The following is a 20776-nucleotide window of genomic DNA, read 5'->3' as shown; positions in this document are numbered from 1 at the left end:
TGTGCTCATGTCAGTGCGTCTCATCCGAAACAAGTATGGGTGGTTTATTAAATATATCAACAGGGTAGGTGATGACACACCTGGAATCTACAATGTTAAAAACAATAAGCAAAGTATCACATTTTCATTCACTATACTGTTCAAAATGCATCTCGTACTGGTGTGATTTTATTTATTTTTTTAGCTTATTTCTTCTTTGTTAATATAAAATTAATACTGACCATGTCTATATAAAGCATATAATGATTTATAAAGATCTTTTTTAATACTGGTCCAAAGAAGTGTCTGGGCGAGAAAGGCCTGTCTCGCGGGTCAGGGGTTTAGAGGTCAGCGCTCACGGCTCAAAAGCGTCGAAAGGCAACAGAAACTGTGTCCTCTGGATGAACCTGCCCGCGAGGCTTTTGTCGAACTTCTGTGTAAAATACCTTTTCAGACCTCTCAACGTGAAGACTTGAGGCAGAAGACGTCTTCGCAATGTGTGAGCGCCTCACGGTTTTGTTCAAGAAGACAAAGACATCACAATAACAGTAGAACAGTCAATCTTTAATCACGACGTGAATACCTCCACTCACATTTTCAGAGCTAAGCCCATCTCTGTTGCTCAAAATAAAATTTTAATGAAACCAAAACAGCAGACCGATTTGCTTTTAGCGAATATACACATTGTTTCTTATTGCAACAGGATATTCGTGGTCTGAGGATAAACCTTTTCTTAATGAGCTCTATTATTCATTTGCTAGAAAATATGCTCGTAGAAAATATGCATAAAATACAGAAATATATAGAATAAAAAATAATGCACTTTTTTCTAACCGAACATAATATATTTAAGGAACGACCACTTGAATTCACATAGAAATTAAAAACAAAAACTTTCAACATTCTTATTCTGGCATTTAATAAATAAAGGAAGATTAAAAAAGAAGTTTAGCTAAAACCCAGAAGTACGTGGAACAATAAATGAACTATTATTTAGGAATTTCTGATGACATCTGGAAGACAGATATACAGCTGCTTTAATTGTACATTGTTTACAAAACTGTCAAGTGAGATTTATAGCCGTCAAGGTATCCAATACTATGGTCAACAAAGTAAAATAGATTTCAAATGTTGCGCTTCCTGTTTAAGAGTAATTGTCGAAGAACGGTTTATTCCGTTTATCCTATATTACTATATATTGAATAGTTAATGTTTTAAGACCTTTCTCTTATTTAAATATTTTTTTTTCAATACACAAAACGAATAATTTGGTTAGCCATACCCGTGACTAAATTATTTTAGGATTTTTCAATACAGAAAACGAATATTTTGGTTACCCATGTCCGTAATTAAATGCGAATACTTTCTAGGCCAGATATGAATGATTTAATGAGTTTTGTTCAAATAGTTTAATAAATTATTAGCTAAAGTCATAAGCCACTGCTTTCTTTACAAAATAATTTATCGAATTTATCACAGGTAATTATGCATTTAGGAGATTAGTAATTACACCGAAAATAAAATAGTAGTAATAAAAAGAATAGGCTTTCTAAAGCTCACTTGCTTTTATATAGATATTGCAGTCTTTTTTAATTTAATATATACCTCATGGCAGCCCGTGAATCATGTTGTGATGCCCTCCTATAGTCTGCCACTTCATACAAACAATATTTAAAATTGTATTTAGTCTCCTTTCATCGCATTCATTCATACTGCGTTTGGTAATGATGTGTGCTTCTGCTTCATATTAAATAGTTTAAAGTTCGGAATGTCAGGAATTTAAAACCATGCAAAGACAAACGAAGCACTGTCTATCATACACAGTTCATCTGTACTTCTGGGGTAAGATGTTTCCATTTCTATTATAAAGTTGTGATATCTGTCTGGTTGTCCTTCTGAATGTGTTTTGCAGCCGATGCCGACCTCCCCTTCGTGTTGGGCAGTTTGTGATCTTTTTTCCATTTCATTCTTCGGTTCTGAAACCAGATTTTTATCTGTCGCTCAGAGAGGCAAAGAGTATGCGCTATTTCGATGCGACGCCGTCTGGTTAGATACCTGTTAAAATGAAATTCCTTTTCTAGTTCTAAAACCTGCTGTCTCGTGTAGGCTGTCCGCGAGCGCTTGGGTTCCGGTCCTGTAAAATCTGGGTTCACTGGAAAACACAAGGACACACTTGGGTGAGCAAGTAAACCCATTGAAGAGAACAGCCCTACCTCAAGATGGCACATTTCACTCTGCATTCACTCGAATAAAATTTCCCTTAAATATATTTAATAATTAAATCAATTAAGAAATTTCTTTTCGGTGCCATATTCCACAGTTTTCATGGAAAAAAAAAGAAAGAAAATTCGATAGCCCACTTGGGCGTCTCACTATCGCTGAAGCAGCCAGTACAGCCAGCGGCCTATTTCCTAAGCAATAAAAATTTATGACTAGTGTAATTGGCGGTCTCTTCAGAAGAACCCATAAATATTTCACTGAATAATTTTTGCGTGTCTCATATGGGCCTAGCAGAATTCAACTAGACCTGAAACAGACAGTAAAACGAATGAATCTTACCCGTACTAACATGGACTTTCTTCATCCAGGGATAAACTATTGCAGGTTGTCTGGTCTGTATCCCGTTCTGGTTCTTTGTGTTTTGTTGTTGGTCACAAGTCCTCGGGCCGGATATTTGGATCGGAGAGCACTGCTCGCCTTGAGTGGGGAAAGATCCGGGATGGCTGCCTTGCTCCTGCACATGACCCCGCGGTTGTACTGTTGAGCCCTGCACAGTGTTACAACTGTAGGGTTGCTCCGAGTAGTTTGACCGTGAGTAGATCCCTGGATGCTGGAAATCAGTGTCCTGCGATGGACTGTAGTATCCAGAGCCCTGCTCAGGTATATAACTGTTTTGCGAATACTCCTCGCATGGAGGAAATTTGGGCTCCACATACTTGGAGTTTACCATGTAGGAACTCATGGCCATTAATTTCTGAAGGTAGAAAATACTAATTTTTCTCGAGTTGTCTTTTTTCCTCCCTCCATAAAGCCCTCCTACTTGCTGTCAACTGAATAAAGTTAGCCAGCCATGTGACCGGATTTGGCCAATCGAGGTGAAGGGAGTCTATTAGCGGGTAAGAAGCCATACACACCTAGCAGCAAATTTAACAAACTTTGCTTAATTTCATCAGTTAGGATTGATTGAACACACAATTTAATGGTGTATCATGTCTAATGCACACAAAGGTTGAAAATTAAGTTGAAAATTAACAGTCTACACTTTTCTTATCAACAAAGGTCAGTGAGAGTTATTACCATACTGAAAATCCATAATTATAAATAATTTAAAATGAAATATAAATACGCACATTAATATAGATATTTGTTTTCCTGTCTATGATTAATATTCAACCATGCAAATCAAATTCCATCCAGGGATTCTAACTGATAAACAAATAAAAGATACAATGCGACCTCTGCCACAGAAAGAGACGAATAAAGCCGGTAGACAATTGACTGAGACCGTCTTTGTGATGAAGAGGTCATTCAGAAGTTACAGGACTCTCATCGCCCCATTGGCCCACACACTCTTTCAGGGGCTTCTAAGGAGCGCTGTGGATGGCCATCAATACAGCGTGCCAATCAATAATCAAACACCAAATAGCACAACTGGAAGGTGGAGAGGCTATGGTTACGCAAATATGAGACGCTAAAACTTTGCACGGATAACCCCAAACAGAATAAAGTACATTAGACTACATTATACCTTAGTGTATCTCATCTACTAGTGTAGCATTGTGTTTCTGAGTCTAATGGAAATTAAAATAACGTTAATGTTTTGAGTGTCTTTATGGGAGCCGAGTCGATGGCCCAAGTGTTATTTCAATTACTCTTTCAAAATTGCTTGCAAAAAACAACTTGATCAAGAGCAAACGCGTTTTTTAATCAAAATGCACTACACCACGGACAATAATTTGCCTGGATTACTGTTGCATAGACAACGTTTTTACTCATCAAATGTATAACTTAAACGCATCCATCCGTTAGGCCTTAATACAGCAACAACTAAAACGCGTAATGAATGAAACGCAAAGTTAAAAGCTCAGTTTATTCGAAGTTTTTGCATCGACCATATACTCCCCTAGAATCGAATCTGTGACCGTGATTTTTTCACACAAATTCGGTTCTACAGGGTATATATAGACGACGGGATATGTACGTTCAATTTCTGTTCGTGACCAAAGTATTAACGCAGAGATCTCACTATCAAAAACAGAGCCCACCTTTATTGATAACTTATCCATAAACTTTTATAAATAATGCTTTAACCAATTTCCTACTTATTTAATTTTTTGAGAAAAAATAAAGCTAAGATAATAGCGTGCATACAGATTTTAATCAGCCCCCTTTTTTGACAGAAAATATTGAATCATGAACCACCTTTTCTGATAGTAATATTAAACTCACAATTAAAATCAAGATTTTCATATGCCATCGTATTTGCATGTAAAATATGCTTTGCTACAGTAATAAAATTAGATTATAAGGCTTATTCAAACATGACAAATGCCCGTACCACTAAAGTAAATCAGGCGGTCTCACGTACTCTCGGACACCGGGTGGACAAAGGTAAGCAATATATATATATATATATATATATATATATATATATATATATATATATATATATATATATATATATACTAATGAAATAAATAATGGCAAGAGGTCAACCAGAATCATATTCAACTGACATCACACAGGTTTCTGTTGTCACGAATTCTTCATGACCTCCTCATAACCAGCTCCAGTGCCCCATTACTTTACTTTTTAATTGAATAGGTGTTAAGGGGTGATTTTAAATATAATTTTACAGTTAAAAGATAAAATCAACGAGTATATGTTTTCAAATTATATATAAACTGTGTGTGTCTGTGTAAAATGCTGATTAAAAATATGATAACATTATCAATTAAATGTAATTTGACGGAACAATTAATCTATAGCAGTAGAACTTGATATTTGTGCATGAAAGATCTTTTATGTTTAAAGTATTTTACATTTTAATATGTGTTAGACAGCTTGACCTGCGATTCAACTTGCCCTGAGACTTGTTCGTGCGGGTCAAAGCCGAGTTACTGATGAACAAAAGGACAGAAAAGTCAACGCTTGTCGTGACCTCTGTCTTAAAGTTTGCCAAGAACCACAATTATTTTACATTTTTGTCGAATTCAGATTAACAAGGTGAATTAAAACAATATTAAAAATAGTTTTCGGAAATTTAATTTCCAATGCAGAACCTGAAGAGTCACTAGATTCACTCTATTACTCTTTCAACATTTATTGTCCTTTCATATTACTCTGTCCTCGTTATTTAATTGCGAATTTGTATTGTGTAGTCATTTAATGGCCTATTACATTTCAAAAGCAGACGGATTGTCAACAAAACTGTATATCATATCTCTCAATTTGAAAAAACGAAATCTAGCCTGCATTAAATAATCATTTAAATGTTTACAAATATTATGTTATATGATTTTCTATATATCAGGAAACGCCTCCTTCTAATACCTCAAATTCAAACACATGGAGACATTACTTAATTAAAGAAATCAGACAAACTGAAAATGTAATAACTTTCATATAAAAGAAATACAACATGTATATAATAATAATAATAATAATAATAATAATAATAAATGTAGCCTATGTTTTGGCGTTTCTACATATTGAATAGTTGGGGTGGGGGCGCTAGAGAGCATATTCATTTTTTAATTAAATGACTCATGTTTAAAGTTTAAAGTCAGGCAAATTTTGATTAATATGAGTTATTCGTTTCTCTTTTCGATTTGTCTACAACCTGGATGCCAGTGCGAGATAACATGTAGAAGTGTGTGAATGTTATATTAAAATCAACATTCATGTAATATAGTTTAAACACAGCGATGAATAGTCTACGACAAATTAAGATATGCTCATTTCATTTCTGGAAGCAAATAACACGATACTGCTAGTTTGTTTTTAATTATGTGCTATCCACTGCTAGCGAAATGAAAGCAAATCTGATATATATTTTCAATCGCTATCTCATTTCTTTATTCTTCGTTTTAATTCTTCACTTTTTTAAAATGTAGCCATCGTCCTTGAGGCCCACTTTACTTTCCTTGATAACGCAGCACTAAATCCGGACAACTAATTACAGTCACGCCGTCAACTTCATTACATTTCCTACTCTGCGAGAACTAGATACATTTAACATTGCAGAATAACGATTTTCAAATAAACAAGCCACACCAGAAACACCACGTGGAATTTAAAATAAAACGATAACGAATCAAATGCTATACAATTCAACCCCACACAAGTTCAGTGACAACTATTGTAATCGCGCTTACCTCGAGGGACACTGTGGTCACGTAAGGCGCAACGAGAAGCGTCGATATCCATGTTCAAAACTAAATCAGCATTTACTCGGGCTCCCGTACCGACACTGTGATCTTTTCTAAACGTCTGCAAGGCCTTTCTAATACACAATGTGAATTATATTTTGGCTTGTCAACTCCCTGGCCATAAAACAAAGTTTAATGGTATCACGTGCTCCCCCACAGCCATTCATGACAGCGCGCGGGTGCCATAAATAACCCTGAAAGTTGCACTTATTCAATAATGGAGATTACACTGATGTCAAGAGGAAATAAAAACATTCGTGTTTCTCAGATGGAAAACATTTGAATGTAGGAGGGAAAAGAACATTATTTTTCTTTTAATCTAAAGTATGCATTATTTGCACTTGCTAGATGCAATTTGATATTTTTAAACTATTGATTTTCTTCATTTTACTCGTTATACACTCCAGAACAAATGAGGGCCATTTCAAAACATTAACGTGGTAACTTTTGTGCGTGTTTTTCCACACTGTAAATTTAAGGCAATAAAGCAATAAAACGCATCCCTGGTGCGAACCTCACCACAGCCAACGTGAGAACCTTTGAACTGTAAGTTCTCTCTCCATATGGCAACCCTTCATCAAATGCTGCAATAGGATTAGTAATATATGTTGATTTTTTAGAATTAATTTTATGAAGAGGTAGCCTATAAAGTTCCTAAACTCATTTACGCTTAAACCAGTAAAGGAAAGCTCATACACATTAGCACAATTTGTTAATAAAGGTATTTCTTTTATTACACTTCTTTTTGGCTGAGTAGATTCAACATATGGAATGATTATTTTAGTTTAGGATTTACAGGGCCTAAGTAACCCCTATTTCACCGATATACAAATACCAAACATTATGATAACTGAAATAATAAACTAGCAATATTGGGAAATTTGTGCATTCTCTGCAGCCTTATTCAGACCAGTAGAAACTGTTCTGAAATTATTCCCCTATTTAACGCCTAAAGTTTCAGCTTTATGCTATCACTAGAATTTGCTTTCAGATTTTGCTTCATGTCCATAAACACTTCACTATATTTCCTTTCACACGTCGGACAAAAAATGCTCCACAGCCAGGTCATGTGCTTTCATCAACCAACCACAAGTCGACCCTGTAACATGAACAGAAACTACGTAGAAAGAGCTCAGCAAGTGTCAGAGTGTGGGACAATAGTGCCGCCTGTCGGTAAATAGGGTTATTGATATTTCTTGGCGCAAGTGGCGCATTTTTTTGTCTTTATTCATGACGTAAGACCAATATTAAGACACTTAAACATACAAGCCTTTCACTTCATAAATTCTTAGACTGAGGGACATTCATTGCAAGCGATTCAGTTGCTATCATACTGTACGCTAAATAAATATTAATGTAAGAAAATGAAAATATAGTTTTCAATTTCCACATACATTTATAATGTGTATATATATATATATATATATATATATATATATATATATATATATATATATATATATATGTGTGTGTGTGTGTGTGTGTGTGTGTGTGTGTGTGTGTGTGTGTCTGTGTGTGTGTGTGTATTATAATGTAATATATATATTTTTAAAAAAATACAGTAAAGAGCAGTAAACAGTAGTAAATGAAACAAAGTCAATATTTGGTGTGACAAAAAATAAAAAATAAATATTTCTTGCAGAACCAGCCACAGTTCTTTTGGAGACTTCGACTGTTGCATTTGGTTATTATTTGTGCAGCATAGCCAAGCAACCTTCATTGTGTTTTTTGTCTAAAAAGTGATCTTAAATATAATTTGCTGCCTTCTTTTATGACAGAGAAAAAAAATTCTGTAACATTTAATTTCGTGCTAGAAACTAATGCTTGGGAATCTAAAATGTCGTTTGTACTGACTTGATAATGTCAAAAAGGGTCCATCCACATCCACACATATGTTCATATATATATATATAAATATATATATATATATATATATATATATATATATAATGTGTGTGTGTGTGCGTGTGTGTGTATGCACTATATACATATTAGCACACATATGTATATAGTGAAGTTGGTTTATTATATATGTTGGTTATTGGCGCCTGTGTGCTACTTGGTATGCTTCTCATTCTGCGCCTTTCTTGCCTTTCTCCTTTTCTTGCCGCATTGCAGTAGGGCTGTAAATAGTTTTGCAGCTGTCTGTCAGCCATTGGTGAAATACTGTCTTTGTTCCACAGCACCCAACTGGCCACAGAACTTCAACAGTCTCGTTTGAAAAGAAATGCATTAAAGCACACAACTGCAGCATTGCATTTCCTGTTAACCAAATAATATTATTGTATTTTCAATATTCAAAATAATATTTTCATGGCATATAGACGGCTAAATATTTCTTATGTATATATGCATTCGCATTTCATATAAATGTGAAAGCTACTGATAAGTGGGCATATTAAAAGTGACCAGGATCCATTATATTCTACATATATTATACGTTTAATGTTAGTAATAATAAGATTACGACTTCACGGCTATGAACAGAATTTGCACACTTATCATTATCATTATCATTACTTACAACAACAACAACAACAGCAGCAAGATAATAATAATAATAATAATAATAATAATAGCATTGGCATATTACCCAGCGCAACCTGACAATAACTATAGCTATAGAATAAAGAAGGAAAACTGATTTAGAAAGACCTTGTCAAAATTCTTTCGTTATTCTTTACGCAATGTTATGATGGATAGAATACTGATATTTTGTATAAAATCGCAGTGTTTTAGGAGACCATTTTGTTGGTTCTGATTGAGTTTAGAAAGGAAAACTGTCACTAGTTAGTGATAGATTATTAGTGTAAATTAGCTGAGTAATATTCAGAGTAAAGTTAAGTGTGGACATGCTGATTATACCAGAATAGCTTGATAGGAACTAAACTTACCAAATGAATCCGGATAATCCATGTCTTCCGTTGTGTGTCGTTTGCCGATATTATTAAGCATTTTGTGTTTTGTCCTGCCAGATATAGTCTGTGTACGAGCTCTAGCGTCGAATAGCACAAAGTGACAGCTATAAAGCTATAGAATCGCTCATTGGCTATATATGCATCTCACTCAGGCTTTCTGACAAATACTCAAAACAAACATGTGAGCAGAGAAAATGTCTTTGGGTTACAACGCTTTAGCTGCAGAATGCGGTAAAAAAAAAAATCGCTTGAAAATCAGGAAAGGGGGCCATGAAGACGCTTGCCTCTTGCACATGACCAGTGGCATCCAATGACAGGCGATTCAGGCCCATAAAAATCTCTATTGCCAAGCTGTAAATTGTCTTCGAACAAAAAAGGAATTCAGGGCTGGCGCAAACTCTCACAGTTTTGGTCCTAGGTAGCACTACTTCCACTGCAAATTATTTTCTGTATGTTGAAACTCTGAAACACTTGGTCCTAGAAAGCAAAATGAACAAATATATTAGAAAATATTCTCTCTCTCTCTCTCTCTCACTCTCTCTCTCTCCCACTCACTCACTCACTCACACACACATACACACACACACACACACACACACACACACACACGGTCTAAATTATAGATTCATGGTATCCAGATAAGGCCTGGCCAAAATTTTACCCTTTACCAAACAATTATGTCTTTAAAAATACAATTTTATGCATTTATATTTGAATATCGTTTCAATTATACATAAACAAAATTTATATGTTGAAATTATGAATCAATATTGTCATTGAGAGCTACAGTGCCCACAGAATATGGTATAAATCTACGGTTCAAATATTTTGTATGTTTTATTTTTTTAACCGGTAATTCTCTCGATTATTATTTATATTTTTCTGACAGAACTGGTGCTACTAGCGCGCTCATTCAAGTGTGTTAGAATTTCTCTTATTTCCCGTATGAAATTGAGCCTAAATTTCCAATTCAGTCGCTGGGACTGGTATAAGCTGTTTGAGGAAACTAAACAATGCGCACAGTACAAATGCTATTCTGTCGATTTCTACTCCAGAATAAAATATTCTAATCACAGTCAAAATCTATCTGTATTTTTGGGTTTTGCTACTTACAGGCCTACTTAAAAAGGGATGTGTGGTATCAGCAGAAATAAGGCAATTTGGATGCCCGCGGTGTTAGGGAGTGGATTTAATGCCAGCCAACCTTGAGGGCTCAAGCAAGAAAACGTGTGAGAAAGAGGCGCGCTCTGATTTAGGCGCCCGTATTACCACCGCGCGATTTACAGTTGGGACTATTGTAGCAGGCCGGCCTCTCGCGGTGTCGTAAAGAGCTTCTGTCTTTTAAACTTATAGTCTACGTAAAATTTACAGCGTTGGCCATGGCACGTAATTCCACCAGATTTTGTATGATAACTTGCAGCTCTTCCCTATAAAGAGAAAAAATCAGAGATTTCCTAAGGCCGATAGAAACTTGTATTATCACACCACACCTTGTCCCACAGGATAAAATGACCTGCCCTGTATGTGCTGAAAGACTGAAAGATCTCTGATAGAGTTTGTAATATGTGTACGACGCATTTGCTCCTATTGGGAGCAATTTAGCCAAATTGCAATGCTCGTATACACCTTAAAACTCCGCAGAGGAAAGGGCTATGGCGACATAGGTTTTGCTTTTACTTTTAACCTATTCGTATTAGTTTTATAATGGACCTGTGCTTTTTCCGTTCTTATTAAATATTTGCAAACGTAAATAAATAAATAAATAAATAAATAAATAAATAAATAAATAATCTACCCGTTTTGCGTATTTTGTTAAATTGGTTAAATCTTTAGTCATAGGTGGGCGCTTAATGTTACTGGATCGAATGACTAATGCAAGATCCATGTCCATCTGAAATAGTATTTATAGCAGATTTCCTGTTTTAAAAGTCTGATAACCTGAGGAGGGATGATTATATATTTAAGATAATTTTAATTTCCAAAATGTTATAGTACAAAACATTTTGATTTTGAAGAAAGTACAGGAGTACAACTTTTTACTTAAACAACAAAAAAAAGAGAGAGAGAGAGAGAAAAGCAGGAGTTATCATATACGTAAACTATAACCAGTAAAGCAGGCTAGTAAATAACCGTGTAGTGTGTATGGGTCGGGATACGGGTAAAAACTGACTCGCTGATATGTCTGATATAATTTTATTTTACTGTTACGTAATTGCTGTTAACACCAACCTTTTCATTCAATAAAGAAAAAAAGTCGATATACATCTATCCATATCTATATCTATATCTATATCTTTACATATTCGTTCTTTTCTGGTTTGTTTCGGAATCATCATGAAACACTAATGTGAACATTTCGTAACTTTGAATAGACGAGAAAATCCCTCTTAAAATGCATTACCATTTTGTGCTTTATTTTTTTCTTTTTTTTCTGAATTATTTTTTTGCAATATAGATTAGTAAGCACGTGGTTTGTATTGGACATGCCTCCACAAAATAACGTTTTTAATTAGCAGCATCCTGCACTTATGTTTTCAAAGAACTATATTGCCCTCTAGCGGTAACCATATCCATTTTGATACCAGGGTCTACTGAATGATGCATTTAGCCGCAAGATTTTCCCTAAATGCAGTTAAAATATTTTTGCTATCTGATTTGCCTACAGCGCGCCATGCTGCCTTTGAAGTTTTGAATAAAGTATTAATACTTTGCCTATCCATGAAATTACATCAGCTAACATTTTAATTGTCTTGTGACTGTAGAGATGAATATTTTGATAGCGTTTTTATCTTTCTATCAAGTAAACATTCATAAAAAAAAAACCCAATTCATTTACTGCTAGAAATGCGTACAATAAATAATTAAAACTTGAATTTTAGACAGCAGTCAAAGTTAAGTGTTGCAGCCCATGAATGGAAATGCATTTGGTGAATAAACCTGACTTTCCGTGTGTTTGGGTCGATTTCTTTCAGTCTCACCGACAGACAATTTATCGACCAGACACCCCGTAGAAAAGTGTCTGCATTTTTGCTTGTCAGCAACAGACGCAAACACCCAACTAGAACGTTTTCAAAGCAGAGTGCAATTACTGTCTTAGACCATAAAGTCATTTAGACCAGACGTCTAGTCTTCTCTATGGCTTTATTGGACCCAGTCTCTTCCTGCTCTAAAGTAATTCTAAAGTAAGGTTTGAAAATAAATTGGGGTTCTCCACAACACTTATTTCGCAATCATGAACGGTTTATTAGGCCTACCAAGATCCTCTAACACTAAACATGTTTAACATGAGAGCAACACTCAGTCCAAGCACCGTATTTCGTTTAATAAATTTTCTCAGCATCAGAAAATATATTTTTTCAAATCTTCAGCCGTCCACTCTGGTCCACAATCTTAACCCCCCGCCCCCCCGCCCCCAAGGAGATTTACATATTCGTTAAGTTATTTTTCTTAATAGATTTTAGGCCTTTAAAATAGTTAGTGTGGTATTGCGAGAGACAAACAGGCTACGCAATGTTGAACGCTGTTATATTACAAATAAGCCCCGATACTTTTTTACACGTTCAATATATGGACATACCTAGATGCATTTATTATAAATTGTAGTGTTAAATGAATATCTGTCCATAGCCGCCACTCGAACTAGGTAGTAAGACCTTCAGGGTCTCAACTACTAAACTAATCATCAACGACATTTCTCATATTCATATTTAAATTTATATCCAAATATTCCTACTTAATTATTACTGCATGTTGGGTGTCAGGAGAGTAGTGTGGCCTATTACTGCTCCATGAATACTGATCCTCAATCAGCTTTCTGTACATTATTAAGATTTAATTAAGCGTATACTAAGAAACACAATCAAAACTGCATATAACATAACTAGTGTGTGTACTTTACCTGCGTGCACAACCGTTCGAACATTTGTTTCAAGAATGAACAAATCATAATCACTTAAGACTCTCAATACATCCAGTCCAAAAGAATCAGAATGTAAGCTTGTGTATTTCCATAGAATAATTTGACAAAGACACAGAAAGAACATAAACCAACGAGGCTGCAACACCCTCGATCTAAACGTAACATATTACTCATATACATAGAGGACACTTGGAGCGGCGAGCTGCCCGCAGTATTATTCACTGAGGCTCCTGGCTACCCCTCTCTCTGTTCATCTTCTTCATTTTCATTCGTCTGTTCTGGAACCAGATCTTCACCTGCCTCTCGGTCAAATTCAGAATTCGTGCAACTTCGTAACGGCGATCTCTCGTCAAATACATGTTATAAAGAAATTCCTTTTCCAGTTCCAGTGTTTGGTATTTTGTATATGGACATCGTTTCTTTCTCGTTGAACGTGCATGAATCCAGTTTGCTGCTGGGTTGCCTGTAAAAGAATGAATAACCCAATAAATCCAAGGTTACAAAAGCAATAAACAACTGGGGCAAAGTACATAAACAAAAATAGCTGCGCTATGAAATAAATTTCTTATTTTATTTCCTTGATCTTAATAAGCAATTCGCCATAACAATAATTGATGGCGTGGATGCTATTATTAGTAAATTCTGTTTTAAATACTAGGTTTACGGCTGCGTACATTTCTTTGGACCTGCGGTAAGAGTTCAGACACTTTTATTGGTTAGTAAAACCTCCAGCTTTACACACCCTGCTAGTACAGTTCTGACGGTTGTAAATCACAGGGCAGTTTCTTTTACTTACTTGGGTCAAGTTGTTGTTGTTGATGTTTCTCGTCTTTGGGCTCGCTTTGGTTGGAAATATCGTTGTCAGCGGTATCTTTGTTAGCTTTCTGTACACGCTCGGCCAGGGCGCTACAGCTGTAGTCTGGGGCCGCCGGAGTGTCAGGGCCGAACGCAGAGCTCTCGGTCCTTTTCGGCGGTAAAGTTTCCGCCTTTGTCCCGCACTGACGACTACTCGAATGGAAGCCGGAAAAGGAGATGTGGCTCGAGATTGGATCTACCCAGGAACGCACGTATCTGTTATCTGCACATGCAATGTGGGACTGGTGCACGTACGGATGATAAATTCCGGACACCGTAGCCGTGGACGGCGGATGAACTGAGGACCAGGACGTGGGGAACACGGCTGTCTTGGGAGCAAAGCTACAGGAGGAAAAATCCGCATTTTCCCCTACACCTGACGGCCTAGCGGCCGCCGAGAGCGGGCTCTGGACATAACGCGCTCCGTACACGTCTTCCGCCTCGTGTCCCATTATAGAGTCCACATAATAGTTGCTTAGAGTAGAACTGGTCGACATTTTTGGATCCCCTCGTAGTCATATAAAAGGTTACACTGTTACGGAAACCTTGCCTCCGCACAATCATAGTATTTTTGCTGGCTTCATCTTCAGTGATTGGTTACATGAATCACGTGATCATATTTACCAATACAGAGAGTAAATCAATCCGCTGATAACGGTATGGTTGATATTGCCCTTTGACTAAACATAAAGAGATATACATATACACACACTCTTTTTTCTTCTAAGAATTGACATAGCGTTACATTTTGTTGACCAAAGATCTTTATGTTTTAATGCACTGCTAAAATGGGGGAGGCCCCGGACTATTTTTTTTTACCTAGCCAGATTAAAACACACATCTATTCCACGATCTCTTCTCAACGTTTATGCCTGCATGCCAAATTACACCAGCTGAGTGTAAAATCTTACAAGATCTCGTCATGAGATATACCCTATACTCCAGTCTTGTAAAGTGGGTTATTTAATAGTGTACTGAGTTTTAAGTCCTCGTAAAATAAATGCAATAACATGCTGTAAAACAACATACCACGTTTCCTGGCGGATTCTCATATATTACAAACTGCCTATGTTTCTTCTAAGTTGAAAACTTATATTTCTAAAATCTCGTAAGTTTCACATAGAACTTAGTATCCGTATGTCGATTGTATTTATTAAGAATAAAGTCATAATGTGTTTATGTCTATCAATAAAAATCTTTATGAGGTGCATTTGGATATGCATTAATGCGCCCTTAATAAAACGGACACATCGCATTACAAAGTAAAATATGTGTCTATGACTGCATTTAATGGAGTACAAATAATAAAACTTCGGTCTATCATCACCCCGAAGGTGATATTCGTTTTGATCACCATTCCAAACTCTCTAAAGATGGTAAATATAAGGCTACTCTACTGTTAGTCCACTGATAATTAATTTGTCAACACTGATTTGCCAGTAATGATTTTATTATAGTGTTTTATTTATTTATTTAAGTAGGCATACTTGACATTTTTCAGATGAGAAGTCTAAATTTGAAAGAAGTTAAGCCAATACAGAACACAAATACACATATAATAATAAAACATAAATGTTATTTGAGATTTTGAATAGCTGTTGGGAATCTAAAGATATTATTTAAAGATAATATGTAGACTTAGCTAAGACATGAACACATGAGCAGAGAGAGAGAGAGAGAGAGAGAGAGAGAGAGAGAGAGAGAATTTTTTGTAATACAGAGGTTTTTCTTAGACATAATTCAGTTTAAGATAGTATGGATTTTTAAGCAAATTTAACTTTGTCTTGTATTAGACTTAATGTTGCCTTTTTTATTATTGAATGCAAATTCTATGTAATCGGCTCAATAAATATTTACAATATTTATTACATACTATGAAATAACAATATATTCGTTATAATATTGTTTTGACTTTATTTTTACAGGCACTAGAAACATTTGAGTATATTTGTTGTGTTGAGCTTAACGTATTATTTTAATCTGTTTAAAGGCCTAGTGATTTTTTTTGTATAACTCGGCAGTATTTGTTATTACCGTAGCCAAATCTCTACTCAACATTTAATCATTTTAAAAAGAGCTATAATAATATCAGAATGTATACTTACTTACCATTTTACATTGACAAGAAAGACCAAGAAGACAATAAATCCGAGCCATATTTTCATTTAATGGCTTGCGTGTTTTTTTGGGGAGGTTTTATGGAATTTTTGTTTGTTTGCTTGGTGTTGTTGGTTTTTTTTTAATTATTATTATTATAGTGCGGTTTATGAAATACTGTTTACACAAAAACTGCTACATTGACAAACTATTTATTACATGAATCATGCCACAAACATGCACTAGAGGTACACATTTTAATTTTACATATAACATTTACTATACAGAACAATTTAAATGGTAAGATTTCACATAAATGTAAAAGTTTATTTTTTTGAAGAAGAAGATGGGGAGCCTACGGCAACTGTGCTTTCAGGTCCAAAGTCATGTTTTCATGGAATTTCAGTGCTGTCCTTTGCGACACTATATTGTTTCCAATGAAAACAAACAAACACGACGAATTTGTCTTTTCGTCACGTATCATAATTTAAGACCACTTCATACCCTGTGAAACATAATGGCTATGTACAATTCATACTTTTTATAATGATACTTGAATACCATCAAGTAACTACAATAAAAACCTATTTTGACGTATAGCAACAATCACAGTATCTGAACGAGAAAAGAAAAAAACGTCCAATGTTCGACAGCATCATGTTGTAGCATAACCCATCATGAATAGATATAGAGAGGCAGACAGGGCATTTGTTTCAAGGCATGCACTGGTTTGCATGTTCACGAGAAGGTGAGATTTGAATTAAGTTCCCGGATTCGGTTTTCTCTGCTCATCTTCTTCAGCTTCATCCTGCGGTTTTGAAACCAAATCTTCACTTGTCTGTCGGTGAGGTTTACACTTTTACTGATCTCTAGACGGCGCTCTCGAGTCAGGTACATGTTGAATAAAAACTCTTTTTCTAATTCCAAGGTTTGGTGCTTTGTATATGGACATCTCTTTTTCCTACCACTCTTTGCAGTTAACCAGTTGCTTGTCGGTGTATCCGTTTTGCATTCTGGAAAACAAACAGAGCAAATAAATAGAAAAATACATACATAAATAAAATCACTCACCATGGTTCGACCCGTTAACTAGTGCAAATGTCTCCAAAAAGGCTCCCAAATCATCAATAATAAGATTTGTACATAACCTGTAATTATAATTACAGAAATTTGGAACGAATACTAAAGTCACTCTTAAATCTATCTCGTATTTTAATCGACTATTTGTTTGCAAAACAAGTAGGACAATGATCTTAGCTGTAGTATATTCTATTGCAAAGGTAGGTTTTGGCCAAGGTTTTCAACTGTTTTAAACACAGGTCAGTGGTTATATTTATTTATTTATTAATTTATTAAAATGAAGTTCTGCAATTATGAAAATGAATATACCAGTTTTATGATGCCAATTGTAAACGAAATGAAAAAAATATACATTTTGAAATCAACAATAAAATAAATCTTTGTGTTGTAAAGATAAGACTACACTTTTAAGTTATCCAAAGAAAGAAAGAAAGAAAGAAAGAAAGGAAGAAAGAAAGAAAGAAAAAGGCTTTAAAGGGACCGCAACAAAAGGTAGGCTATTTAATGTTAGCGCGCGGCACCGTTTCCTGTAAAGTCTTTTACTGCAACCCGAGTAAGCCTCTCATTAAACATTACGACTTTCGGGGTTGTTTGTGTTTTATATTGGGTTTTATGATGCTGGAGCGTTCGTATTACAGCGCGACGCGATTAAATCTTTTTATTGTACCCACCTTTCGCTTCCTTGTGTGGCAATTCCGGGCTGGAGACAGGCGCCTCGGCAGTGTTACTCTTCTCCTCCTGAGTACTCGCCGTGTTGTCCGGACTCGGGCTGCGCGTCTCCTCCTCCTCAATCTCCGGCACCTTTTTTCCCGCTTCGACAAAGGACACGGTGTGCGGCTTAGGAGTCAGCCGGTTCAGCTGCATCAACGTGTTCGGAGTGCTGGTCTCGTGACTATAGTCCTGGCTTTTAGCCGTCGTGTATGTTTGACTTAGTCTGAAATAACCCGGGACCGGAATTTCTGGACCGTCCACCGTACACGCCTCGGAGATCAGATTGGAGTACGCGGGCATCTCGGACGAGCTGACCTTTGCTCTCTTGTCGGAGTACATGCAGCAGTTGCTCTCTTCTTTTATATTCTGGGAAAATGTGCAAGTGGGCATCTGGTTAGACGCTTGCTCTATTCGACAAGATCTGTTCGGATCTACCCAGTTATCAAGCTGAGGTATGTACGGGTGCACGTTCATGCCAATATTTTGGTTTACTTCCCCCCGTTTGCCAAGAGACGGCAAGAGTCCACAGGTTTGCATTCCATAACTTCCCAATTCTGCACTGGATGGCACATACATGTTGCTGCTGGAATAGAAATTGTCTGTTCTGCAAGCCCCAATTAAAGAATCTACCAAAAACGTATTAGCAGTGGGAGAGCTGTTGGGATAGGACATTTTGGAGAGATTTTAAAGAAGAGAGAGATGTCCTTTGTAAGCTGACATATCTAGCAAAACAATCCCGCGTAACCCGGAGGGTCTCTCTGCAACCACATGACAATCTCACCAATGAAATTTGAAAATGGCCTTGAGACGCAGGCTCTTCTATGTCACGTGTGCGCACAGACACATTATTTGGAGCTTCAGTCGTGGTCAACAGCGACACCTAGAACACGGACTTGAAATTGGTTTCAAGACGGACAAAGACGAAGGCTGTTTAATCAATTCTATCTGCTCTACATGTATAATAAAGAAAATGCAAAAATGTGGTGTACAGATTTGCATCTGTACTGAGTTTTACTGACTAAACTCTGCTCGTGAACACGCATTTCTTTGTTATGTGGACTCCTTCAGGTGCAACACAAGAAAGATGGCTACTAAATACATATTATTTGCTAATATACTTTACTAAACGCAGGATATTGTACGGGTTCACTGGGCAGGGAATGGATATAGGCTGTTTCCTTTATGAGTACATATTTTAAAAACAAAACTTAATTGGCTATAACACAACATATGAATAGGATATTAATTTTTTATTGAACATTTTCATACATATTTCCCTTGGTTACCGTGCATATTTGCGCTGGCTAATTTGACATATTCATTTGTAACATACACCTGCGACCGCTGATTCCCATGCCCTTCTTCTGGAAGTCTTTTGTAGATCATAGGCCTAGTTTAAAGAGTAGCTTCCTTTTCACAACTAAATCAGTTACTAATTCTGAGAGGAATCAGCACCTCCATCACTACCACTTCGAATAACAACAACAGCAACGACAACAACAACAACAATTACTACTACTACTACTGCAGCAGCAGCAGTAACAAAAAAGGACATTATTTGAATGCAATAATTGTGTTTAATTTAAAATAATTTTCATGTTTCTCTTTTGGTTTATTGGTTTTGTCCTGCCAAAAATATTAAAATCATTACTAAATCTGGCAATGGTATGTGTAATCGAACTTTTAAATTGTATCATGATTCGTGTATTATGATGAATTAATATTGAGAATTTGCGTAATAATTATTTTATTTATAATAATTATTTGATTTGTCCAAATCAACGGCTTATTTTGCTAAGAGTCGCTTGTAAATTTAAATCAATTTTTCCAAGGCACATGAATGATAAATGCGCTAGAGTTATTTATATATCATTGTGATGTGATGCATGTTCAAGTTTAACCGTTTAATAGTTACCCATAATAAAATGCTTGAAATGACACAGGTGTGGAGTGAAATCATATTTTTAAAAGTACATTTATAATGTATTTGCTAAAATAAAATTATGTTGCCTAAAATAGCGTAAGGATTTTTATAACGTTTGAAATATTTTGATAGATATACATTGTTAATATGCTTATTATAGTTAATAATAACATAAATGTTGCAGGGCCGTATTGAGAACCAAAACAAAAGGAAACTGCATGTACGTAACAATTTACTTTTTACTTAGACATACTTGACTGAACTATGTTTATATAGTTGTACATACACACACACACACACACATACACACACACTTTTATATATATATATATATATATATATATATATATATATATATATATATATATATATATATATATATATACATATATGCTATTTGTTCATTAACTTTATACGATGCATATATTGCTTATTCTTGACAAAGAAAAAAGCTCAAACTAGAGTGCTAGTGTTGACACTATTAATCCTGCTGTTTTTCTCAATGATGGCCTTTATACTTTTTTAAAAATTTATTTTGCACTTGTATATGCAACAATGCCGTAATTTCAGACAATACATTGCTTAGCTATGCAGTTGTATCTGATTAATTTAAAACAAACTAATAAACTAAATGTATAGCACACTTATATTCGATAAATATTTTAATCCACTGACAAGTATTCCTTCAACTGAAACTGAAAGTGGCATTATATATAATATAATATAATATAATATAATATAATATAATATAATATAATATAATATATATTCATCAGAATTTTAGTATGGTAAAATGACTTTCCAGTAGCTTTTATTTATTTAGATTTTTTTTTTGTATTACACTGTCTATAAATCGAATTGC

The 20776-nt window shown here is 35.4% G+C and overlaps 3 protein-coding genes across 3 annotated transcripts; all 3 read right to left on the bottom strand.

Annotated features, from left to right (window-relative positions):
• Positions 1 to 368: 368 nt before the first annotated feature.
• On the bottom strand, positions 369 to 4525 carry hoxd4a (homeobox D4a). Its single transcript, XM_053627062.1, has 2 exons — positions 2539 to 4525; positions 369 to 2131 (listed from the first exon to the last, which is right to left on the bottom strand). Exons 1-2 carry the CDS (start codon positions 2945 to 2947, stop codon positions 1842 to 1844), a joined length of 699 nt encoding a protein of 232 aa, XP_053483037.1. The 5' UTR covers positions 2948 to 4525; the 3' UTR covers positions 369 to 1841.
• An 8213-nt stretch (positions 4526 to 12738) lies between these two features.
• Positions 12739 to 14925, bottom strand: hoxd9a (homeobox D9a). The gene is made up of 2 exons (XM_053627060.1): positions 14044 to 14925; positions 12739 to 13710 (listed from the first exon to the last, which is right to left on the bottom strand). The coding sequence occupies exons 1-2, from the start codon at positions 14597 to 14599 to the stop codon at positions 13466 to 13468; spliced, it is 801 nt and encodes a 266-aa protein (XP_053483035.1). The 5' UTR covers positions 14600 to 14925; the 3' UTR covers positions 12739 to 13465.
• A 1833-nt stretch (positions 14926 to 16758) lies between these two features.
• hoxd10a (homeobox D10a) lies at positions 16759 to 19906 on the bottom strand. The gene is made up of 2 exons (XM_053627908.1): positions 17951 to 19906; positions 16759 to 17212 (listed from the first exon to the last, which is right to left on the bottom strand). The coding sequence occupies exons 1-2, from the start codon at positions 18660 to 18662 to the stop codon at positions 16938 to 16940; spliced, it is 987 nt and encodes a 328-aa protein (XP_053483883.1). The 5' UTR covers positions 18663 to 19906; the 3' UTR covers positions 16759 to 16937.
• Positions 19907 to 20776: the final 870 nt, after the last annotated feature.

The sequence above is a fragment of the Ictalurus furcatus genome, chromosome 6, assembly GCF_023375685.1.
Source record: "Ictalurus furcatus strain D&B chromosome 6, Billie_1.0, whole genome shotgun sequence".
Taxonomy (NCBI): domain Eukaryota; kingdom Metazoa; phylum Chordata; class Actinopteri; order Siluriformes; family Ictaluridae; genus Ictalurus; species Ictalurus furcatus.
This window is presented reverse-complemented; position numbering and strand designations above follow the sequence as displayed.